The sequence below is a fragment of the Schistocerca serialis genome, chromosome 6 (assembly GCF_023864345.2).
Source record: "Schistocerca serialis cubense isolate TAMUIC-IGC-003099 chromosome 6, iqSchSeri2.2, whole genome shotgun sequence".
NCBI lineage: Eukaryota > Metazoa > Arthropoda > Insecta > Orthoptera > Acrididae > Schistocerca > Schistocerca serialis.
In genome coordinates this window covers 20,977,501-21,004,199 of record NC_064643.1, presented here as the reverse complement: position 1 = coordinate 21,004,199, position 26,699 = coordinate 20,977,501, and the positions used below count along the sequence as shown (strand labels likewise).

At 39.3% G+C, this 26,699-nt stretch overlaps 1 protein-coding gene across 1 annotated transcript in view; it reads right to left on the bottom strand.

Moving 5' to 3' along the window:
- The window catches only part of LOC126484209 (molybdenum cofactor biosynthesis protein 1-like), a 77,483-nt gene that overhangs the window by 41,811 nt on the left and 8,973 nt on the right, over positions 1 to 26,699 (bottom strand). Inside the window, exons 2-3 of the mRNA XM_050107622.1 lie at positions 18,596 to 18,822; positions 4,588 to 4,812 (exon numbers count right to left, since the gene is read on the bottom strand). Of these exons, the coding sequence (XP_049963579.1) occupies positions 4,588 to 4,812; positions 18,596 to 18,822 (452 nt within the window). The remainder of the gene's footprint in view (positions 1 to 4,587; positions 4,813 to 18,595; positions 18,823 to 26,699) is intronic.

The following is a 26,699-nucleotide window of genomic DNA, read 5'->3' as shown; positions in this document are numbered from 1 at the left end:
TTATAACTAGACTGCTAATTCACTAAAGGCGGCTGATAGTTGACTAAACTGTGGTTACTAGACACTTCCTGTAGAAAACAATGAAAATAGCACTACCTGTCTCTGGACTGTATTGAAAACAAACACTAGCACTACTGGCACTATGGCTGACTAAACGGACTCTCTCTGACTGTATTCAAAACAAACACGAAATCTATGGAACACTATTACTAGCACCCGACAATTAAAGCTTCCTAAAAGCAAAAACACACGGAAAAGGAAGTGACAAGTAAGCAAAATAGAGTTAATACTTCAATTAGCATAGCTCGCTGCACAGCAGACATGACGCAGATGGCAGTTACAACGACACTGACACAATAAGATTATTGAACGACTCATTGGGATTTTGAGTCTGACAATGCAGACACTTCTTCAATAATTCAGGATTGCCAGGTCTCTGTAAACAGGTTTTATGATATCCACAACTGCTGCTGGGATAGAATGTTTATGGCTGTATGACCTGTTTGAGTACTGGGCATTGCGGTAATTGCACCATGAACCAGATCTAGGAGGGCAAAGATGGTGTACTGGTTTATCATCAGTTGACAGTCTCTGGAAGAAGGTAGCCCATACTGCCTGCTTCATTTTCAACAAATCCTCAGTATTATTTCTAATGGCAATCTCATAATACTGTTGTAGTTCATCAATCATGTTGTCTGTCAGCCTGCTTCTTATGGTCTTACCACCTGAAAGTTTCTTGTCTCTCAAACTTTGTTTCAACTTCCTCAATCTGGTATCCATCCTCTTCTGGACATGAGCAACACATTCCAGTTCTGTGATAAGCTTCTCACCATAAGGCTGAGTGGCTACTACACTGTTATATGCATTTGAGTCTGCATAACCTAAGAACTTAGTGTAACACACTCCCCTTTAGTTTACAGATCGATTATAAATTTCAACAGCTGCACAGGCCTCCGTACGACTAGTTGTCCTTCATAACTTCTGTCACAGATATGCCCTTCTTCATTCCCTGATTTATACTTATAAGAATGTTTGGTTAAAATCTGGAAATCTATTAGCTTTCCAGTATCAACACTGGTCACTGTAGCAACAGAATTCTTAGAACTGCAGCTACGCTTCTACCAAGTGCCCCAAAAGCTACTGATATGACAATCATACCATCGTTTATTTCAGCAGCTTCATTTGCAGCACCCTTAATTGACTCACATGCAGTGGATTTCACAGCAGCTCCAATAAATCCTGCATACTTGTCCATTTTACAAAGTGGGCGTGGCATATACATCACGACACACATTGTTTCTGCTGCAGTGTGTCCTTGGCCAATAGCTCTCAATCCATAAAACCACCTAACATTTATGTCAAAATAATTATCTTTACACTTATCAGAATTCCAAAATGAATGAGTGTATTTACAAATGGCAGAATTAATGGTAAGTTTCCTGGCTAGTCCATTTGATACCTCAATGTCTTCATGTAAACTAACTGGCCCTCCACATAGATACAGCACACACATTCACATAACACCCCTGTTAGGATGTGTAAATGTATCAGAATATAACCTAACCTACCGTTTACATGAGTTTTGTTTTGAGATAACTGTGTTATCACTATGTTTTATTTTAATCTTCGAAGCACTAATGGGTGTTTCGCTAGATACTCATGAGTTTGCCAGTATTTCATTGTCTGCAACTTCACACACCACATGCTGAACACAATGTTTCTCTTTATTCAAAAATTTATTACCATGAAACCCACATTTCTTAAAAACACTTCATTTTCGAGTCATACTTTTTGAGAGATTTACCAGTCTATTCCTCACTTCTCCTCGGAAAAACGTTAGCACTTCGATATACAAAGCATGTTTATACTATGAAAAGATACGATACTATTTTTGACAGTGCTACCAATGCAAACACATAATTTAACCTTTATAACACAGCAATCCACAGCTTTCTACAGGGTAGTCCATTGATAGTGACCGGGCCAAATATCTCACGAAATAAGCATGAAATGAAAAAACTACAAAGAACGAAATTCGTCTAGCTTGAAGGGAGAAACCAGATGGCGCTATGGTTGGCCTGCTAAATGGCACTGCCATAGGTCAAACTCATATCAACTGCATTTTTTAAAAATAGGAACCCCCATTTTTTATTACATATTCATGTAGTACGTAAAGAAATGTGAATGTTTTAGCTGGAACACTTTTTCACTTTGGGATAGTTGAGGCTGTAATAGTCAAAAATGGTTCAAATGGCTCTGAGCACTATGGGACTTAACTTCTGAGGTCATCAGTCCCCTAGAACTTAGAACTACTTAAACCTAACTAACCTAAGGACATTACACACATCCATGCCCAAGGCAGGATTCGAACCTGCGACCGTAGCGGTCGTGCGTTTCCAGACTGTAGCGCCTAACACCACTCGGCCACTTCGGCCAGCTGCTGTAATAGTCACAAACATATAAGTATGTAGTATCACATAACTTTCCGCCAGTGCGGACGGTATTTGCTTCGTGATACATTACCCGTGTTAAAATGGACCGTTTACCAATTGCGGAAAAGGTCGGTATCGTGTTGATGTATGGCTATTGTGATCAAAATGCCCAAGGGGCGTGTGCTATGTATGCTGCTCGGTATCCTGGACAACATCATTGAAGTGTCGGGACCATTCGCTGATAGTTACATTATTTAAGGAAACAGGAAGTGTCCAGTCACATGTGAAACATCAACCATGACCTGCAACAAATGATGATGCCCTAGTAGGTGTTTCAGCTGCTGGGGCAGCTAATCCACACATCAGTAGCAGACAAATTGCGCGAGAATTGGGAATCTCAAAAACGTCGGTGTTGAGAATGCTACATCAACATTGATTGCACCCGTACCATATTTCAATGCACCAGGAATTGCATGCCAATGACTTTGAATGTCATGTACAGTTCTGCCACTGGGCACAAGAGAAATTACGAGACGATGAAAGATTTTTTGCATGTGTTCTATTTAGCGATGAAGCATCATTCACCAACAGCGGTAACCTAAACCGCCATAATATGCACTATTGGACAACGGAAAATCTACGATGGCAGCGACAAGTGGAACAGCAGCGACCTTGGCAGGTTAATGTATGGTGTGGCATTAAGGGAGGCAGGTTAATTGGCCCCCATTTTATCCATGGCAATCTAAATGGTGCAATGTATGCTGATTTCCTGCGTAATGTTCTACCAATGTTACTACAAGATGTTTCACTGCATGACAGAATGGCGATGTACTTCCAACATGATGGATGTCCGGCACATAGTTTGCGTGCGGTTGAAGCAGTATTGAATAGCACATTTCATGACAGGTGGATTGGTCGTCAAAGCACCATACCATGGCCCGCACGTTCACCGGATCTGACGTCCCCGGATTTCTTTCTGTGGGGAAAGTTGAAGGATATTTGCTATCGTGATCCACCGACAATGCCTGACAACATGCGTCAGTACATTATCAATGCATGTGCGAACATTACGGAAGGCAAACTACTCACTGTTGAGAGGAATGTCATTACACGTATTGCCAAAGGCATTGAGGTTGACAGACATCATTTTGAGCATTTATTGCATTAATGTGGTATTCACAGGTAATCACGCCGTAACAGCATGCGTTCTCAGAAATGATAAGTTCACAAAGGTACATGTATCACATTGGAACAACCGAAATAAAATGTTCAAATGTACCTAGGTTCTGTATTTTAATTTAAAAAACCTACCTGTTACCAACTGTTCGTCTAAAATTATGAGACATATGTTTGTGACTATTACAGTGCCATCTATCACAAACTGAAAAAAGTGGTCCAACTAAAACATTCATATTTCTTTATGTATTACATGAATATGTAATAAAAAATGGGGTTCCTATTTTAAAAAACACAGTTGATATCAGTTTTAGCTATGGCAGCGCCTTATAGCAGGCCAACCATTGCGCCAGCTGGTTTCCCCCTTCGAGCTAGACAAATTTCGTTCTTTGTAGTTTTTTCGTTTGACACTTATTTCGTGAGATATTTGGCCCGGTCACGATCAATGGACTACCCTGTATATAAAAAATTACCGATTTTATTAGGTCTTGAAGTAATGCATGTAAAAATTTTAACATTTTCAACTGGTGTAGATTATATTTTAGAAAATAAAATGAAATACTTCTCACACAAGTTTATAAGTAATATACATATCATTTTATTTGGAAAATGGCAAATTTTATAATCAGATAAAAACCCGAAAAAGTGAAAAAGAATGTTTTCCCCTTCTAACTCCCCTTAAAGTTATGGAAATGTGTAAGCTTTCGGAGCCAGTGGCTTCTTCTTCTGGCAGAAACAATAAGGGGAAGGAAAAGGGAAGAAAGAAAAGGATTGTCAAGGTTTAGGAAATGGGGAGAGTTGCAGAAAAGCTGCAGAGAAACCCAGGCCAGGACAGACTTACTGAATGGGATGAGAAATATGTAACTAAACCAGTCTATCTCTCATACCACCAGCAGATGTGAAGTATTCTTGTGATTGGTAGTAAGTCATAAACATTAAATTATTTTCAATGTATGTTCATACGTAATACTGCACGTACCTTTGAGGTATCATTGGGCCCATTGGGAAGAGGATCAAAATTAGGCCACTGCTTTCTAATTATTTGGAGCATTTCACAAAATGAGACCATCTTCCCATCATTCCATTTGTTGCCGCTGAAAGGCATGTACTCGATAAATCTTACATCAACATTTTTCTCTTTTGTTAACTCCACAAAACTGCACACTTCATCTTCATTAAAACCTCGCATTACAACACAATTTATCTGTGGAAGAAAGTCACCATTAAAAACTTGGTATCAGATAAAGCATGGTTTAAACAGAGTTTGAAAGACTTTTTGATAGATAACTCATCCTACTCAATAGATGAATATCTTAACAGTGGCTGTTAGGCCAGCTTAAATAAGGATGTCTGTTAGATTTCAGTTCTGAGAGCACTTTGCCATAACAGTCAAGATTATGTACTTTTTGTTTGATAAATTTATTAATAGTGCATAACAGTGTTTCAGTCTGACAGCGTATCAATTCTGAAAATATTAGCTGTTCCAGTTTGTATTGTATTCACCTAGTTTGACAATCTCCTGACAAATGATCAGGGTATTCAAATGTTTTATATTTTTTATGTTATACTTTCTGGCATGTTACTCACCCATGAGAATCGTCTCATGTTTTGGGTCTTGGAACAAAAGCTGAATCTAATCTAATCTAACCTACAAAATAATGGTTCTACAAGTCTGTTGTTATATTTGTATACCTCACTGATTCTGTTAAATTAATCTTTTTCTCTCTTTTTAGAGAATGTCAGAATTTATCTTAGCATGCCAAGCTGTTAACCTTCTTAACAATTTATGAAAATTAAACTACATACATCTCCAATCTTTTTCCCCACTCCAACGCACACATCTTTCGCTGAAGGTATTATTTTAACTATTACATGAAATTAAGAAGCTTTCTTGAAACTGTGCTGCCATTTGTGAAACAAAGTTAAAAGTGTTCTCAAGATAAAAGGTCTTCACAAAAGGAGCATTTAGTATCTGTGCAGGTGGTAATACTGACAGCCATCATATAAACAAGCCCAAATGGTAGAACATCCTGCTTTACACATACACGCAATGGCAGAAAAAAGGAAAAGAGCACACCTTTCATTCAAGCATTGAATATATAAACTGATGAGACAAAACACTATGACCTCCTGTTTGATAATGTGTTTGTCCACTGTTGGAACACAATACAGCAGTGATTTTGTGTGGGACAAGTTCAACAAATTTCAGGTATGTTCCCAGCATTATGTGAGGTATGTTCCCAGCATTATGCAGCACCGCATGTCTAAGCACAGGTCATGTAATTCCCATAAATTGCAGATCAGTGGTTTCTGGGTGCAGAACTGGTATCTGATAGCATCGCAGATGTATTCCATCAGATTCAGAAGGGGTGAATTTGATTCTGGCCTCGTGACACTGAAAGTCATATTGTTGAAACATGTCACCTTCATTAGGGACAGGGTGCGGACAGTGCACAATAATGTTCACACAGAACAAAGCTGTTATGGAGCCTTCAGTTACTACCACAGGACCCATAGAAGACCAGGTGAATGTCCTCCATAGCATAATATTGCTCCCACTGGCCTAAGTCTGTAGCAAAGTGCACATTTCAAGCACCAATTCACTCTGTTGACAGTGTATGTGCACAAAACCGTCAAGCAGGTGTAATGCGAAACTCGAATGATTCAAACCAGATGACACATTTCTATTGAATCACTGCCCAATCTCAATGCTCCTGAGCCACAGAAATTGTAATTCAACTGTGTTGTCAACATGGGAACATACAGGGGTTGTCTGCAGCAGAGCCCTATGTTTAACAATGTGCAATGGATGGTGTGCTCTGAAATACTCGTGTTTCCACCAGCACTGTGTAGCTTCCTCAGCTGAATGTCATCTTTTTCAAAGGAACCATCCCAGAATTTGTCTTAAATCATTTAGGGAAATCAAGGAAAACCCAAATTTTGGTGGCCCGATGGGACTCGGGTCCGTTGTCCTCTCGAAGGCAAGTCCACTGTTTGACCACTGTGGTGGCATGACCTAGTCTTAATTAAGCCAGAAAATCTTGGGAAATGCTGACAGATTTAAGATATAACAATTTAAAACAATCCTTTCATGAATTTCACTACAATTTTCTGCTCTTTTGAAAAACAATTTCTTTTGACTGTTTTGATGTTGTTTAGTATGTTTAAATAATGATGGCAGTCTCTATAAAAGGGCAGTTCGGCTTTTAAGTTTAGTTATACTGTTTTAAACTACATCCTTCATCTATTTGTCCACCCAGAAGTGCTATAGGATGTAACTTGAAGACTATGGTGAGGTGGTGGGGGACAGTCATGTGTTGAGGAGGAGGTGCTGCCAGAAATGAAGTGTGTGAGGTGAAGTTATTGACACTGCATACAGGGAGAATAAAAATACTCTATTCCATATTCATTCACAATCTACGTCTGCCCCCATATGGTTTTACTTTTCTCCAATAAGAAAAAAGAAATTGTCAGTAACTGTCTCTATAAGGTCTTAAAAGGAAACAAACAATAGAAAATCTAGGCTGGAATAATGACCATATTATAAAAAAATACATTGCTATTCACTGTACACAGGAAATGTTAGGTCACAGACAAGCACAACAAAAAGACTACTAAACACGTAAGCTTTCGATCAGAAAGTCTTCTTCGTAAGTGGACAAGACACACACACACACACACACACACACACACACACACACACACACACACACACACACACATATGACTGTTGTTTCTCCCATGATGCGCAGTTGCTCCCAGTCTGGCCCTAGCAGCCAGAGACCGTGGTCATGTATGTGTGATCTGCATTTGCGCGCATGTGTGTGTGTGTGTGTGTGTGTGTGTGTGTGTGTGTGTGCGTGCGTGTGTGTGTGGGAAGGGGGGGGGGGGGGGAGGTTTGCACCAAAAGCTTACGTGTTTAATGGGTGGTGTATTTTTTTTTTTTTCCCCCTGCCTGCAACACAACATCTACACTATACAGTGAGTGCCAATCTATCCTTTTCATAATACTGTCGTTACCACCTTGCCAAGAGGCATATTGTGGAGTAATCCGAAGGGCTCTACTAATTTGTACAAGAGGAAGGAGAGCACAATCTCAATGTAAGTTTTTAGAAAACTGGTATGTGCATTACTTCTGCAAACCTTTCAGAAAGGACACAGTATGCACTTCATCCAGCAAGATGAGTAATAAACAATATTAGCAATACTGCATCAAACTTGTTCACTTTCATCTTTGGATTAAACATTTGATTTCAGAGAGTACAGAATTTGACAGAATCAAATTTTGGGGATATGTGGAACTGGGACAACGGCATATTTTTTACCCATTCACAAACTAAGCACTGCTGATTGCTACTTTTATTGTGTCTGCTGCTGCAATGCATATATGAAACTGTAAGTGCAGCATCTATGATGGAATAAAATGTTATACAAATGAAACAAACAGGCACAGTGAAATAGAGTAGTATGGCTCATCATTTCGGTCTCACAGATTAGCAGGTGTTGACTTGAAAGATAATACTTAAGAAGTTGAATCCAAAGGAGAGGATGTACCATATTTACTCAAATGTAAGCCGCATTTTTTCCGGTTTTTGTAATCCAAAAAACCGCCTGCGGCTTAGAATCGAGTGCAAAGCAAGTGGAAGTTCTGAAAAATGTCGGTAGGTGCTGCCACAACTAACTTTTGCCGTCGAATATATGTAGCGCTACACAGGCATGCTTCGTAGGCACAAAGATAAATACTGGCGCCAAAACCTCTGCGTCAGTAAATAAATTAAAAAAAAAAGGTGGAAGACGATTTTCATACATTATCCAACGAAGTAAATATAAATTCCGTATTGTTCATCTTCGAATGTAGCAGAACTTCAATGTATTACGAAAATCCGACTGGCAAGACTGTTTCGGATGTTTGTCAATATGGCCAACTCTACGTTCTGAATTTTTTCCTACCTGTGAGAAGAGATGGTTGCTTATAGGAACCTGATGAAATGTGAATCACATGCAGTATTCTCTTCATCATAAGAGTAATACGAATATAAACATGTTGCCACGTATTCTTTCGTGTTTGCTGCTATCTTATTTAAATCCTGTCTGCCTAATAAACTACGAAACTAGAGTGAGACAACAGCAAATGTGGAAGAATATACGTATCGTGTCATGTTTATATTCATATTATTCTTATGCCTAATAGTGATACAGTCAGAACTGAAGCACGGCAACTGACTAGATTTTTAAATCTAAGATGACTCTAATTTCTGTGCAGAATTTGATGTACTAAAGAAGCGGCCGCAAAGATTTTCAAACGGAGATAAATTTTCGCCTAACTCGCGTTCAGAACATGTTCTATCATATGCAGTCTATTATTTGGTTCTTGTTGATCATTATTTAAGAAAGCAGCAGTGTAAGTAACAACAAATAGTCTCTTGCCATTGTTTCGCTAATGAGATGATTTCTCTCTCTTTTTTTTTTTTTTTTTAATTGTAGGCGGTGGTAGCGTGCATAAAAGCAAGCCAATCCGCGAGCGACGACAGGCCGCAAACACGCACTATCAGAATGCGACAAACAATGCATGACACAGTACAGTAATGTATTTTCAGCTTAGAGTGACATAAACGCCTATAACAAGGAAAACGGCACTTATCAGATCAAAGCAAAATAAGCAATTGATTCAAACCAGACGAAGCACGTGAAAAAGGAAGGGTACCAGTATAAATACGGACGGAGGGCCTGACGCATAGCAAAGGCTACCTGGTAAAGCTTAAGTGCTAAGCTTACGACTCGAACCAAACTACTGTAGCTGTATCATCATTCATTCGACCTAAATTGTGTCTCATATTACAATGGACCGACTTTGTTTCGATTTGGAGGTGCGGCTTAAAACTTTTCTCTCCCCTTGAACTTCGAGTCTCAAATTTCAGGTGCGGCTTAGATTCGGGAATTTTTTTTTTTCCTTCCTTTATTTCGAGTCTCATTTTTCAGGTTTGAGTGCAGCTTAGATTTGAGTAAATACGGTAGGTGGTATTTCACCTAATTCTGACTATGAAATAAAACAAAGTACGGCAGGGAGCTCTGACGAATCAAAGAGCAGCGATGAAGATTCTGATGAATAGTAAAGTATGAGTTAAGAAATAAGATGCTACTGAGATCGTAAATCTTTGTTGTGTTGATGAATCTGTTAACAAACATATTCAAAAATGCACTGAAACATTGGCACATGTAGTGTTGGGAGGTGATAAACTGTCATTACGGTTAGAGGAGCTACGTATTTCTTGCTGTTCTACTCCTACATGACACTGTATCTGAAGGTACAGAATGAATCTTCACTGGCTAGAGAAATGGGTAACACAATTTTACAAGTCTCTGCTGTCATGTAATCTCTTCAGGGAAATCATGACTGTACTAAGATTCGGTTTGTGGTTGACAAGGTCAGAGTCATTAAGAAATGCAAGGCAGCTACCATGTCAGTCCTAGAAGAGAGAGACGTAGCAAACTGTCAAAGCATGTACATTCCCGGTCCATATGTTTGTGGTGATGTAATAACCAAGTAATACTGAAGTGTGATCCAAGTCGCACAAATATGGCTTTAATAATAACCTCCGAACAATATGCCTCTAAGGACTCAACAAGACACAGAACACTGATGTGCACATTACAAACTAGAATCACACAGAGAATCAGTCAGCACTGTTCCACACTAATACATGTGCGAGTCACCAGCAGATGGCATGGCAGCGACCGCGCCACACGCTTGGCTCCCAGAGACAGAATCCAGCAGCCAGCCTGCAATGATCAGTGGGTGACCAATTTAAAGACGCATGTACGGCAACACCACTCTCGGTGCACTCACACTGACATGTACTAGTAGCACGATACAGCAGTGATGAGCAGTAGTACCCCTCCTGTCTTGCGCGCCTTTTATCTGGCTCTACAATTTACTTTCCTAGATCCACACAAATGCCTGATCCTCCTAATTCAATTTGCTCTGCAGACTATTTAAAATTCACAAAGAAAAAGGAGCCAAAATTGCACTTTGTGTGCCAGTTACTTTCCAATACATTGCCACCAGCTGATCTTATTTAAGAATACTCAACTTTCGTAGCCATACTTACAGCACATCCTTTGCTTCCTGGCCTAAATCCAAGTTAACTACCAGCCCCCCTGCCCCCCCCCCCCACAAACACACGCCCCTGCCCCCCTCCCTCCCCCCCCCCCTCTCCCCCCTTCCCAATCAGGTAGTTGTGTGCTGTTATCTCACGTCACACCCTAGTCTATGAGTGCCCAGCTGTCTGTCGCCTGACCCCTCTACCAGCACCCCTAGCTAGCCCACAGATGGCTCCCCACTCTCCCACGAGCCACTAAATGCTGCCCTCCAAACCCCTCCCATCTCTCTCCATCCCTCACATTGCCTCAACCCACCCCATCCTACCCCACTCTAAAGCCCCACCTCACTCCAGAACACTCACCATGGGCCAGTAAAGAGCTGGCAGTTGAGAGACCACAACATAAGGAGACATGCATGCGCATGTGAGTGAGTGTGTGTGTGTGTGTGTGTGTGTGTGTGTGTGTGTGTGTGTGTGTGTGTGTGCACGCACGCGCATGTTTTCCCTACAGCTAGAAAAAGAAAGTGCATTCTGGAAGCTCGCCAAGCAACGTACCTTTTAGCTTGGAAGGTAGAAGACGAGGTACTGGTGGAAGTAAAGCTGTGAGTACGGGTCGTGAGTCATGCATGGATAGCTCAGATGGTAGAGCACTTGCCCACAAAAGGCAAAGGTCCCGAGTTTGACTCTTAGTCCGGCACACACTTTTAATCTGCCACGAAGTTTCATATCAGTGCACACTCCACTGCACAGTGAAAATCTCATTCTACAAACCTATTGTTCGTGTGCCTATCAATGAGACAGTGCTTCTGCCTTTTGGTGAGCCATCTGCTTTATTCCTAAATAATTCGTAATTTTCAACAGAAACTTTCCGTACGTTATTATTGCATCCTACATTACAATATGCAATTTCCACAATATGTGGTCATCTGTGAATATAATGGGGGTAACAACTGTAGGAGACCAAAAACTGACTGCAGTAAGCAAGTTCAAGTTATTGTACGCTGTAGTAGTTACGCAGAGGTGAAGAGGGTCACACAGGATAGGCTAGCATGGGCAACTCCATGAAACCAATCTTCAGATGGAAGATCACAACAATAAAAACATTTGATTCAGCATACACCAGACTCCAAACAGCGTACACAACCTGTATGCTCAGAAACACAGAAAATCATATTGGTTCCATCAGCAGGAAACTTCAACCCGTAATTGTTATGGAACACTGCGGCGACTTTGTTCATTAATAAAACCCAAAACTGGGGAGTAATAAGAGAGTATTGTTGTAACTTCTTATCAACCTCGTTACCAAAATACATATTAAGAAGACTGGTAAATTGTTATTTTAAAGGGGTCACTCCAAAGCGCCACGAAAGTATTTGAGCAATGTATAAAATTAGAGAATCGGTGCACAATATTGAAAGTCTATCTACATTATCTATATCTGCATGACTAGTCTGTAATTCACAATTAAATGCTGGCAGAGGGTTCAGAGAACCACCCTCAACCTATTTATCTACCATTCCACTCCCCTACAGCATTTGAGGAAAAACAAACACTTCAATATTTCCGTACAAGCTCTGATTTCTCTTATTTCATTACAATGATCATTTCTCCCTATGTAAGAGGGCTCTAACAAAATATTTTCACATTCAGAGGAGAAAGTTGATGATTGAAATTTTAAGAACCTGCTCCAGCAAAATGCTTTTGCTTTAATGACTGCCACCCCAATTCACATGTGATATCTGTGGCATGCACTTTCCTGTTTCCCAATAATACAAAATGAGCTGCCTTTCTTTGAACTTTTAAATGATGTCCTCTGTCAGTCCTATCTGGTAAGGATCCCACACCATGCAGAATACTCCAAAAGAGGACAGACAAGTATAGTTGTAGATAGTCTCTTTAGTAATCCTAATCTTCTAAATGTTTTACTATTAAATCACAGTCTTTTGTTTGCTTTGCCACCGCATTATCTATGTGAGCATTCCAATTTAAGTTATTTGTAAATGTAATTCCTAAGTATTCAGTAGACTTCACAGCCTTTAGATCTGTGTGAATTATCATGTAAACAAAATTTAGTAGATGCCTTTTACTACTCGTGCAGATGACATAAAAATTTTTATTATTTAAGGTCAGTTACCACTTTTTGCATCATATGGATAGGTAGCCTAAATCATTTTGCAGTTCATTTTGATCATCTGATCACTTTACAAGACAGTAAATGATTTGCGAGACTGTAAATGATAGCATCATCTAAGAGGACTGCTCAGATTCTCTCTTAAATTGTTAATGTAGATCGGCAACAGCAGGTGGTCTATAACACTTCCTTGAGGAATGTCAGATATCACTTCTTTTTTACTTGACGATTTTCCATCAATTACTATGAACTGTGACCTTTCTGACAGGAAACCACACATCCAGTTGTACAACTCAGACAATACTCCATAGGCACACAATATGATTAGAAAATGCTTGTGAGGAACTGTTTCAAAAAGTCTTCTGGAAATCTACAAATATGGAATCAATTTGAGATCCCCAGTCGACAGCACTTATTACTTTGTGTGACTAAAGAGCTAGCTGTGTTTTAAAAGGTCGATATTTCTGAATCTATCTTAGCTATTTATCAATGAATCATTACCTTTGAGATAATTCAAAATATTCAAACACAATATATGTTCCAAAATCCTAATGCAAATCAACATTAGTGATATGAGTCTGTTATTTAGTAGATTACTCCTCTTTTCTTTCTTGAGCATTGGTGTGACCTGAGCAACTTTTCAGTCTCTAGGTATGGATCTTTATCAAATGAGCGGCTATATATGATTTCTAATGGAGCTATTGTATCAACATTCTCTGAAAGAAACATAAATTGTTTATGACACTGAGGAGAGCTACTACTAAGTTACTCACAGTTGCAGTTGTTCTTGATTTGAATACTGCAATATTTACTTTGTTGTCTTTGGTGAAGAAATTTCAGAAATCCGTGTTTAGTAACTCTGCTTTAGTAGCACTGTCATCAGTAACATTACCACAGCTATTGCGCAGTGAAGGTATTGGTTGTGTCTTGCCATTGGTGTACTATACATTCAACCAGAAACTCTTTGGATTTTCTTCCAGATTTCAAAACGAAGTTTCACTATGGGAATTATTAAACACATCTTCCACTGAAACCCACCCTAAGTTTCGAGCTTCAGTAAAACATCGCTAATCTTGGAGATTTTGCATTCTTTTAAATTTTGACATGCTTTTTTTCATTGCTTCTGCAGCTGAGTTTTGACATATTTTGTGCACCACCCTTTTAATTTATTTGGTATCCATTCAATTTATTTGGTATATATCTCTTAATTGATGTCGATACTATTTCTCTGAATTTAAACCATCTCTGGTCTACACTTACATAGTCAGACTTGAAGGAGTAGAGACTTAGTAGAGACCGTCACCTTGGAAGGCATCAAGTTAATTTTTATCTGCTTTCTCATTAAATGCCCTATTGTGTACAGCTGAAAATTAATAGAGATAAGGCAAACAGAATGTGCAAAGTAAGTGGAAATTACTCGTCTCTTCCCCGATTACAGTGCAATAGAAGATACTACAAGATGTTGACAGATTGCCATATCTCGGTAGCTTTATATGTAATAATGAGGTCACAGATGCAGAAATCACCAGCAGAACTGGAAAATCAGTCCATATGGCAATTAGGTCTGTAATATGTCAACAAAGCTTTGAGTGTACTCCTTTATTGTTTATATTTGTGAGACTTGGAAAATGTCAGTAAAATCAGCACACAGTCTCCATATTTTTCACCAACAATGCTAGAGATGAATTCTGAAGATGTTAACCCAACCAAGTTACAAATGATGTAGTGCTGAGAATACGAGGTCTACACAGCCTGCACAAAATTATTGTTGAAAGAAGACTGAAGATTGCAGGTTATGTTCTACACATGTAAGGTGGAAGAATCCCAAAATCAACACTGTTGTGGAAATCAATGGACAGATACAGATGTACAGGAAGACCTGTTAACACCTGGAACTTTTGCAATGAATCTTCAATGCATGGACACAAACTTGGAGGAAGGTGAGAACTTGGCAGCTGATCGAGTGAACTAGTGGAAACCAGTTCCTTGTATGGTACACAGCAAATCTGAGTAAGTTAGTAAGTAAGTAAGTAAAGTAAGTACAACTGGGGATTTTGCAAAACTGTTGGATGATCGATATTATTGTCTAGATTTGACACTGTTGGACTTCTACCTTTTCCTTGATGTGTATTCTTCAAATTGTGAGTTTTATGAGAAAGCTGATAGGTACTTACCAATCAACCTTCCCTCACACGAACTGACATTGTCTCTTTATAAATTCTACTGTGCTAACAATTATCTACTGAGAATCCTCGACTAGGTCTCCACAGCTCAAATGAGCCAGTTTCTTTTAAATTTCTGTCTTTGGCTATAATTGTCTTCCAAGTATGGTGACACAACATCCTGTCATGAAACTTTTGCCTTTACATTTGTTTACTTTTCTGGACACTGCCTTTTTCTGCACCATGCACCAAATACACTATGTGAGTAACGCCCAAGCTCCAACAACCAATCGTGAACTGTAATCAGTTGTGAACTCTACCAGGGCACATAACAAACAATTAACATTTGCGTTTTAGTGTTCTAAGCTGTGAAGTCATCAGCGGACAAATAATTTAGTACCTATTCCTGGACAGCCGGAGTGGCCGTGTGGTTCTAGGCGCTACAGTCTGGAACTGAGTGACCGCTACGTTCGCAGGTTCGAATCCTGCCTCGGGCATGGATGTGTGTGATGTCCTTAGGTTAGTTAGGTTTAATTAGTTCTAAGTTCTAGGTGACTGATGACCTCAGAAGTTAAGTCGCATAGTGCTCAGAGCCATTTCAACCTATTTCTGACATGCTGTTGTTTGGAACAACAACTGACATGATCCAAAATATTACTTTTTTTTATTATAGCTTCACTTTTATTTTGTCTAATGATTACTAATTTCAGTATCAAATTCCATCATCAAGCCACTATATGATTGGAAAGCAAAGTGTATCGTTAAAATATTGTTTATTAAACAGATTACCATTATATCATCATTCCTCAAAGTAATGTCCAAAGTGGAAGGACAGATGATTGATTTTGAGTATATACAAAAGTCAGAGTACTGAACCGGATATGAAAGAAGGAAAACCAGAAGGGCAGTGAGAGACGGGTGCCTTCTATCACCTTACTTCCTTAATATTTTCATCAAGGAAGTAATAACAACAACAAAGAAAAGATGACAAGAATCAAAAGGTAATTTCTGGAATACTCCAAGGAAATGTGATAGGACCGTTACATTTACAATGAATATAAATGATCCAGTAGAAAGTGTCAGAGGCTCCTTAATATTGTTCACAGGTACTCTCACTTGTCCATCAGAAAGTAGCAACAACAGAAGGCAGTATCAATTTGCACAATGACCTGCAGAGGATTGGTGAATGATGCAGGCTCTGGCAGTTGACCCTGCACATAAATAAATGTAACATATCACTCACACACACACACACACACACACACACACACACACACACACAGGAAAAGAAATCCAATACTGTACAACTACACTATTAATGACAAATTGCTGGAAACAGAATCTACCATAAAATATCTAGAAGTAACTATCCAGATCAACCTTAAAGTGGAATGACCACATACAACTGCAATAGAAAAGCAGATGCCAGACTAACATCCACAGGAAGAATCTTAAGTGAATGTAAATTACCCCTGTGTCCTTACCCAGTACGACTGACAGAAGAGAGAAAGAAGATCCAATGAAGTGCGGAGTGTTTTGTCACAGGATCATTTAGTCACTGTGAGATCATTACAGAGATGCTCAGCAACTCCAGTGGTAGATGCCATAAGAGAGCAGTTGTGCATCACGGAAAGATTTACTACCCATGTTTCGAGAGAGTAGTTTCCGAGAAGAGTCTGACAACATAATAGTTTCTCTCATATACAATTCACGAAATGATCACGAGAAGAAAATTTGAGAAGTTAGAGATAATACAGAAGCGTACTGACAGTCATTCTTCCCAAACACTGTTCACAAGTGGAACAAGGCAGAGGGGGTCAGTTGGTGGCATGAGACGTACCCCCTGTCACACACAGTTAGGTGGTTTTTGGAGCATGATGTCGATATGGAGACTTAATTGCATGCATATACACTGCAGATTGACGACATCACAATAGTAAATCAGAGTAGGAACTAAATAAAATGTTTCAGGCCTTAAATCAAGAAATGGTAAAACTAAAGCTAAAAATGAATACAAAGAAGACAAAAGTTATGGCTACAGACAAGAAAGGAGGTGGAGGCAGGACTGACGCAAGAACAGGCAATGAGCAACTCAAGAAAGGAACTGAAATTCACTATCTCAGTAGCATTTTGCAAGAAAACAATCAATATTTCAAGGCATTCAAGAAAAGAATAGCACAGGTGAAGAGTTCCTTCCAAAATAAGAAGAAGCTGCAACTGAATAAACATATCAGCTCCCACATTAAGAAAATATTTGTAAAGACCTTTGTGTGGAGTGTTCTGACACACAGATGCAAAATCTGTACATTAGAAAAGCCAAAGGAAGCTCACCTCAAACCTGCTGAAATGTGGTTCTGGAGGAGAAGTACAAGAACTAGCTGCATTGACAGAAAAATTAAAGGAAATAGGAGAGAAGAAGGAACCACTGAAAGTTATAGGCCAGAGCAAAGCAAAATACACTGGACACTTAACTGGAGATGATAATCTTTTAAAAAACATTTCTGAAGGCAAGATCATAGGTAAGAAAACAAGGGGATGACTGAGAACATCCTACTTAAACAATATGATCAATGAATGGGATTTTCTTCACACATGGAGATGAAAACAACTGCTGAAGAGAGGAAGCTGTGGCTGCAGAGACAAGGTTTAACCTTTTGGAAGAGTAAGGACCAACTAATACAAAATATGATTCTGCATGGCAGCTACATACGGAATAAATGACAACTTCTTGTGTGCATTCATCAAGTCACTTACCCCAGTAGGTGTCTTATGTACTAAAAGTAAAGGTCACTGTTGTGCTTTCAATAGGTGTGAACTGCACCCTGAAAATGGTATGTCTAGTTTGCAGTTGTACAGAAGCTTTTTATTTTGCAAAATGGTTCAAATGGCTCTAAGCACTATGGGACTTAACATCTGAGGTCATCAGTCCCCCAGACATAGAAGTACTTAAACCTAACTAACCTAAGGACATCCCTGCCTGAGGCAGGATTCGAACCTGCGACCGTAGCAGCAGCAGCATGGTTCTGGACTGAAGTGCCTAGAACCGCTCGGCCACAGTGGTCAACTTTTATTTTGCAAAGAAATTTTTGATAATAAGATGAACTGATGCTGGTACTCGCTACTGAAACCAGTAGTACTTAGACACAACAAAAGTGTGACTACAGAATTAAGAATAATTTTTCCAAACAATTGAGTATTTTTTTCAAAACAACACCACAATAGAGGAAACTTATTTTAAACTAAAGACACAAAAGAAAAAAAGAGAAACTGTAAAGATCTTGAGTCTCATAAGACTCTCTTGGGAGGAAAATATAAGATATTTAATTGGTAAACTTGCAAGGCATACTTTTTTATGTTGTATAAACTATGAAACTGTTAGCATCTTCAGCTAAAATTTACTTCTTCTGTCTTAATATACCTTCCTTCACTTTCAGCTGCAGTGTGGAGACAGGGGTGAGGGTGGGAGCAGGGATGGAGTCGAGGGTGAGGGCGTACTGCTTTAAAATGGTGATTCTTGTATTGATATTCTTAACAACAGATTTATATCTCTTGCTTATGAAAGCCTGCATGCGATGACAACTGCACTAGTAATACCTTCACAGGGTCGTATTCAAGTTGCAAGGCTAGATCTATGCCAGCCATGGCATGCTCCCAGCCTTTCCTCCTCGTGATCTGGTTGTAGCATTGGGACTGCAGGGTGTCTAAGCAGATGTTCAGACCGTCAAGCCCTGCCCTCTGCAAGGCAACCAGCTGTCTTGTCAATATGAGGCCATCGGTTGTCATTAAGACACTTTCGAGATCTTTTATTTTCTTCAGGGCACCTGTGAAACAGCAAATTATTCTAAACAAACTGAAACAAATAATTTGTAACAAAACTCCAGTTGATAAATTGAAAATACAAATTCCTTAAAAGTTAACTGTACATTTGCCCTAATACAAAGAGATAAGAAGGGTTAATAAACTGAATTGAAGAATGCAAGTTAAGATAGCAATGAAAAAATAATTAGAGGCATAAGATCACCTACTGCAACAGAGAAATGGGAATCAATATGAACCATTACCACTACTGTCAACTGATTCCATGTCTCCATGCACACTGTATAAACCACTGTGGGTTTGTCCGACAAAGTACATTGTTGTACCACACATTATGGTTTTTCCCCATTCAGTGCTCATGTGGAGTGTGGGAAGAATGATTCTTTAAATGGTTCTGTGCATGCTGTAATTAATCTTGCCTTCATGGTCCCTATAGGAGTGATACATATGTGGTTATTGTATAATCCCTAAATACCTCGCTTAATACATGTTCCTGAAATTTCATAAGTTGGGTTTTGTCATATATTTGGCGTCTATCTTCACTTGTCTGGCATTTCCAATTTTTAGTAGCTTCTTGATGCTCTCCCATGCATCAAATAAATCTATGATCAATCATGCTACACTATTTTGTATACATTCAATGTCTGCCATTAGCCTTATTTGTTATGGGTCATACTTAAGCAATATTCTAGAATGGGCCACACAAGTATTTTGTAAGCAATGTCCTCTATCGACTGATTGCATTTTCCAGTATCTTACCAACGAATTGAAGTCTGCATTCTGCTTTGCCTACAAGTGAGTCTATGTCACCATTTCATTTCATCCAGATATTTGTATGAGTTGACCAATTAAAACTGTGATTATTTGATAATGTAGTCATACAATACTGTCTTTTATTTGTTTTGTGATGTGCTCCAATTTACATTTCTGAAAACTTAAACTCAGTTGCCCATCTTTGGACCAATTTGAAATGTTATGATCTGACTCAAATTTGTACAGATCTTTTTCAGGCAATAATTCATTATAGACAACTCTATTATCCAGGAAAAGTATGAGGTTCCTTATAATATCGTCTTCCAGAACATTAAGGTACAACATTAATGTAATGGTATAAATTACTATAACTGTATAAATAAGTTTATAAGTGTGTAAAATACATTGAACTATTTGTTACAACAAAACATTGTACTGGTATACTCAGCAAGATGTTAAATCAGCAGATAGCTATATTTTATGTTCAACATTTTGTGTACAGCATATATGCTGGAAAGGATTTATACCCAAATTAAATAAATCTGAAGAAATGGTAGTGTGTCTCTGGAAAAAAAATCCATAAAAACTCATACAGTCCAATTTGCTATTATGTCACTGTTACTGAAATATAATACAAAGTAACTGAATTCGATGAACATTCTCAGAGTGCAATATGCCTCAGAGTGAAATGCACAGTAATGTCAACATTATTTTTCAAGGCTATGTTGTGAAAATGGATGACAGCAAACCGCACATTTTGTTCTCAATCTGAGGAAGCATTATGCACTGTAAAACACTGTACTGCTGTTCTACATAAAAGCTGTCTCATTGCCAACATCTTTCCCCTGCTGGCTGTTCTACACTTCTCATCACTGATTCAACACGTTGTAAGATATTTTATGCTGTATGACACCACAGTCCAATCTGGTAAGGATAGCATAAAAATAATATATGAATTTCAGTATTGAAACTGGAACAGCAGAACAGCTCTCATCACACTGGATATCAAATCGAGGTTGGATTACAGCCATGGGTACATTAATTCATGCTACTCAACTGTATGTCATATGTCGGAGTTCATCAACTGTAGTGGTTGGCGACTGGTGGCTGGCGACTGGTGGCATACCCATCTCTTGGCATCCTGTGTACAGACGTTCTCCACAGGTGACAGATTTGAAGAAAATGCTGGATATGGCAACAGTGGAACACTCTCTGTATCGAGGTAGCTCAGTACAGCTCAGGTGATGTGTAGTCTTGCATTATCTTGTTAAAAGATAACATCATGGAGCCCTTGAAAATAGGGCACAGCGATAGGCCTTAACAAAACACAAATGCAATGGCTGCTGTCCAAATTACTGGCTATGTGAACCAGAGGTTGTGATATGTATCCAGTTGCACCCCATACCATCACATCACATGCTGGACCCGCATGGGAATGACAGGTACAATCTGGCCAGGTCTGTTGGCATCAGAGCCTCCACACACAAGTACATCAATTGTGACGATGTTACAGAACCGAGACTCATCTGATACGATGACACAGTGCCATTCCTGTGTCTGGCATTGTTGTTAGTTGCACCGCTGTCAGTTCACCTCTCTCTAGAGCTGCATTAAGGGCTTGACAGTCTGTGCTGCTCCAGATGCCATCACATTGTCTGTGTGGATACTTGTCTCACTGTATACAAGCCCACTTCCTGACTAAATGTACACAACTTCACTGCAGGATCACGTACGCATGAGCAAACACTTGTCTGCCCTCTCAGGTGCTAGTTGGGTGGCACTACTGAGGCCCTGCAAGGCATTTAGCATGGCCCTCCTGAACCTACCTATTCTATGTTCGCACAAAATGAGATGCTGAGCAATGCAAGCAGCAATATATTGAAACAATAAACCAGAGCCTCAGCAGACCATGAGCCTGCCACTGCCAAATCTGGAATGCTGATAAACATTTCTCCTTCTTCCATTACGCTTAACACGGTCTTCGTGTAAACAATCAACACCGAAATAGAATTTCTGAATGAGAAACCTGCTCCATAAGCTTATCTTGCATACAGAATATGCATGGGAGTGCTGAAAAGTAATGCCTCTGAATTTTTTATTCTGTTCTCAATATCGGTCGAGGTATGACACGTCACACATATTACTTGGTCAGCTTTCCCACTTCACTGACTCGTGGCACACCCTCCTCCCGCAAACAGATGGAGTCGCAATAGGCAGCCCACTCTGACCAGAGATTGTGAATATATTTACGGTGCACTTCGAGGAAGAGGCCCTGATGTCATCCAAATGGAAATCCTTCTTCTTCTTCTTCTTCTTCTTCTTCTTCTTCTGTTATGTGGATAACACACTTGTCATCTGGCCTCATGGAAGAGACAAACTTCTTGACTTCTTTGTACATCTGAACTCCACACGCCACAAAATCAAATTCACTATGGAGACCAAAGAAGAAGGAAGACTACCATTCCTGCACATCATAGTCAGGAGAATAACGGACAGCACCCTGCGCCATAGCGTGTATCTGACTCTACAAAACACATAAACTCAGTTCTCCCTATGGCACTGTGAATAATTTCAATAACAAAAAGTGTGATGAATGTTGCAGCGTACATTTAATTTCCACTTAGGCTTTGCATTCAAGATCAGTCTTACCTGAGAGTGCAACATTACATCTTTGGTTAATTTAATTATATGTTCATTAGATTTTGGTTATAAGGCACGTTTTGCTGCCTAATGTTTCATCTCCAAATGCTGGAAACAATCCATGGAGGAAGAGGAGTATGTAAGACATTGGTGGACCAGGTTGGAAGAATCTGTGAATTTCAATACTCTGTAGAAGAGCTCAATCATTTGAAAATAACTTTCAGACCTTGTGGCTATTCTAACAGATATACATAAGGCACTACATTCTAAAATATTTGCATCTTTCACTGAAAAACAAGCAACTAGAGGAAAAGTTATCTTGCCATTTGTAAAAACAGTCGCAGATCGCGACCTCCGAGTGCTATGAAGAGAAGGTATTGACGCAGTGCTTAAACCAAACTGAAGACCACAACAGCAGCCATACTCAAGTAAATTGGTATGCAGTAGTTTCAGTGAATTTGACAATGATGTGGCTGCTTTCATGGTGGCCCAGTCATGTTGTGGGGATAGGGAATGCCAGTGACAGGGCTGGAATTGTAGGTGACAGATTGATTTTTGGCAAAGCCTTGTATCAATACCTCCTTAATTATTGAGCTGAAAAACTGTAAAAAACATTCATACAGTAAAATCACACAAAAAAATTTCCTATTTCTGCAGGTATTGTGCCTTCTGTTTCCTTTTCATTACAAAAACATATTGATTCAAATTTATAAAGTCACAACTATGTCGCTGTGATTTGTGTAACACACATTCTGGAACATGTTCCAGGAATGTCAAAAAACAGACAGCTTTAAATACTTACTCTAGCTCATTTTTCAAGACTTGCATGCCAACAACAACACCATCTATCCAATCTGTTTTTATTTCCCTTTCATGTAAAGATTTCTCCACAAAGGATATCATCTGCCATGTAGGCAGTGCAAGAGGAAATTCCACACTCACATTTGGGTTATCAAGTAGAGTCTGTGTCTTGTCAGAACCAAGTACAATCAACCCAATTTCATCTTTCCCACTGGTAAATATCTGGAAACATATTAAATGGTAAAAATAAGTTTTGTTTATAACAAGTTGTATACCAATAAAAACATCACACACAGATACTCTTTATAAAATTATTTAATTGGATAGATAAAAAATCTACTCGCCAAGCAGTGGCAGAACACACACATAAAAGACTGTTGTGATAGGCAAGCGTTTGGAGCCAGTGACTCCTTCTTCAGGCTAAAGGGTTGCAGGGGAAGCAAGAAGGGTGAAGGAAAAGGACTGGAGAGGTCTAAGAAAAGGGGTAGATTTTGGGAAAGTTACCCAGAACCGTGGGTCATGGGTGACTTACCGTACAGGATGAGAAGGAAAGACTAATTGTTGGGGACTGCATCGGGCAATATTCGGAAACCTGAGAGCATAAAGGTGGAAGACAGGGTAATATGCAAGACAGAGATTACTACTAAAACTGTACATGAGTTAATAAGAGTGAGAAGCTAAGCGTATTGTATACAACAGCTGCGGGACGGGGTAGTGAAAATAGATGGGAAAGACAATGAAAGATGTAGAAAGCTAAAACAGAGTGAAGCAAAGAGTAATTACAGTGAAGAAAGGCTGAGACAGCAGAAATTAACGTAAATTAAGGCGAGGTGGGTGGTGAGGACACGTTGTAGTGCTAGTTCCCACCTCCGGAGTTCTGAGAAACTGGTGTCTGGCGGAAGAATCCAGGTGGCATGTGTGGTGAAACAAGTGTCGAGGTCACGTATGCCATGTTGTAGAGCATGCCCTGCAACAGGATATTGTGAGTTTCCAGTATATACACTATGCCTATGCCCATTTATCATAACTAATAATTTGGTGGTAGTCATGCAGATGTAGAAAGCTGAACAGTGTTTACATAATAGCTGGTATATGACATGTGTCGTTTCTATTTTTCGCCTGATCCGCAGTTCTGGGTGACTTTCCCAAAATCTACACCTTTTGCTGGAACTCTCCAGGCCTTTTCCTTTACCCTTCTTTCTTCCCCTTCAATGCTTCTGTCTGGAGGAGCCACTGGCTCCGAAAGCTTGCCAATCACAACAGTCTTTTATGTGTATGTTCTGCTGCCACTTGGTGAGTAGATTTATTATCTATTCAATTAAATAATTTTATCAATAATTTATTGTTTTTGTTGTTATAGTTACTCTTTATAACCTACTTAAAATACATCACGTACCCTCCTCTCCACAATTCTTCGAACACATAGTTTTGCCTTTTGTAAAAAATCACTGCGTTTCTGTATAACATACTTGGAATCAAAGTGTCCAACATCTATTACAATCATAAACAGAAGAAAGAAAGTCATTGTATTTATTGGCAGTATTACGCAATCAAATATTTTGAAAGAGTTCCAGTGGTATAAATTTACAAAATCTTACAAATAAATATATACGTTTATTCTTTAAATCAATTCTTAGCAATAACATAATAGTATAAATTGCAGAATCAATATAGCCAATTTTAATGTAATGACTGCAATACAAATACAAAATAACAGCGGTAAGTTATAACAAATGAGAGAGAGAGAGAGAGAGAGAGAGAGGCATTTAGACAATGTTTCATTACAGTGTGAAACTTATTAGAATTAAAATGAAGCCATAGTGAATTATTACATTCCAAAAATAGTAATTATTGTGCTCTTTCACCCCAAAATACTACCTTCATTAGGTAATATATACTTTTAATTTCAGAAATTTTTACAACAGCTCTGGACTTCACTGCCTCGATGAATTTATTACATGTGTCAATGAATGAGGGTTGATAACACTGCTTTAGTCATTCAATTGTTCATCATGTGATATTCACAATGTTCTTAATAACTTCTTATGTAAAGTTCTATCATGAAAAAGATAATCTACGTAAGTTTTAAAAGTCGCGAATCTTTAAACAACAACTTGTTAATGGGTATATCAGTATTTTGTATACATTCTAGCATTGCTAGATTTACTTTTAAATTTTAAAGTATATGAGCAGATTGGCAACTTTCCATCCAGAAAATTTGCTGTTGGCAAGACCTCACTACAAAGAAAAATGGTCTTTCCGGAGTCAAATGCTAAAGAATTCATAAATACCAGCAGTGTAAGTGATACAAACAGGTATTAAGCAACGGTCATAAATATCGTTCTGCTAGACGAGAAAAAAAGTAGGTAGATGAAAGAGTAAATTGGGTGCAAGGATTGAACATAAACTCACCCAAATTACAAAGGATCTTTCTTTTTTTTTTTTTTTAAAAAAAAAAAAAAAAAAAGAGGGTCACTGCTCAAGAATTGAGAACTGCCCCCACCCCCCTTTCTTTTACAGGCTTGCTTTCACTTCTCAGATGAGACCATGTCCCCCATATAAGAAGAAAATAGCCAATATGTAAAGAGAATTACACTTAAAGAGTTTTCTAGAATGAGACTTTCACTCTGCAGCATAGCGTGCACTGATATGAAACTTCCTGGCAGATTAAAACTGTGTGCTGGACCAAGGCTCAAACTTGGTGATCGTAACCCCAGACCTGTGTTGCCGTTTTCGGAGGTAAATCTCGTATCTGGAAAGAGGAGATGACAGTTAGGGTACTATGGGCGAGCAGCTGCCATCAATTTTTGATGGTGCAGAACCCACAATAGTGGAACTGTTGCCTAGTCCAAAGGCACCTGTTACCAGTCTTACCCCACAATAGTGTATCGAATCCAGACTTAATGTCGTAGCTGATAAAAAGTCATATGAGAGATTCCTGTAATCTAGGTGTGACTGCACCAATGCTGCATTCAGCCATACCAAACTAGTGTGGACCACACCGCGTTCGGTGTCGCTGAGGCATAGAAGAGCATTCAGGTGCGACCTACATGTCTGCTTTAGTTGACAAAGACGGGGAAGCCATGTCAACTAGGCATAAAAGACCGGTCCTAAAAAACACAATGGCAGAAATGCATAACGTAGGTCATGGCAGCCAAAAAATGGATGCTATGAGTGAAAGCGCAGGATTGTGCTTAGTGTATTGCTCCCTGCATTCTGCCTCCAGCAATAGCCATCGCGGACGAACAAAAAAGATGGGGACACCATATGTCATGCAGATGCCGCCAGATCATTGATAGCCACATAAAGGAGAGCGGCACTCAAAACAGAACCTTGTGCAAGCCCCTTCTCCTGCAGGGGGGGATGCTACAGGAGGCACCAACCTGTACCCAAAAAGTGTGACATGGAGGAAAGTTCTGGATAAAAATCATGAGTGGACCATGGAGGCCCCACTCCTTTAAGGTGGCAAGGACGTTATGGCACCATGTGGTATCATAAGATATATACGCAGATCAATCAAAACTGCAACAAGGAACTGATGCTGAGCAAAAGCTGTTCAGATAACACACTTCAAGTGGACTAAATTATCTTCAGTAGAGCGCCCTTGGCGAAAAGCACCCTGGATCGAAGCCAAAAGATCCGGGGATTCAAGGGCACAATACAGCCTTCGACTAACCATATGTTCAAG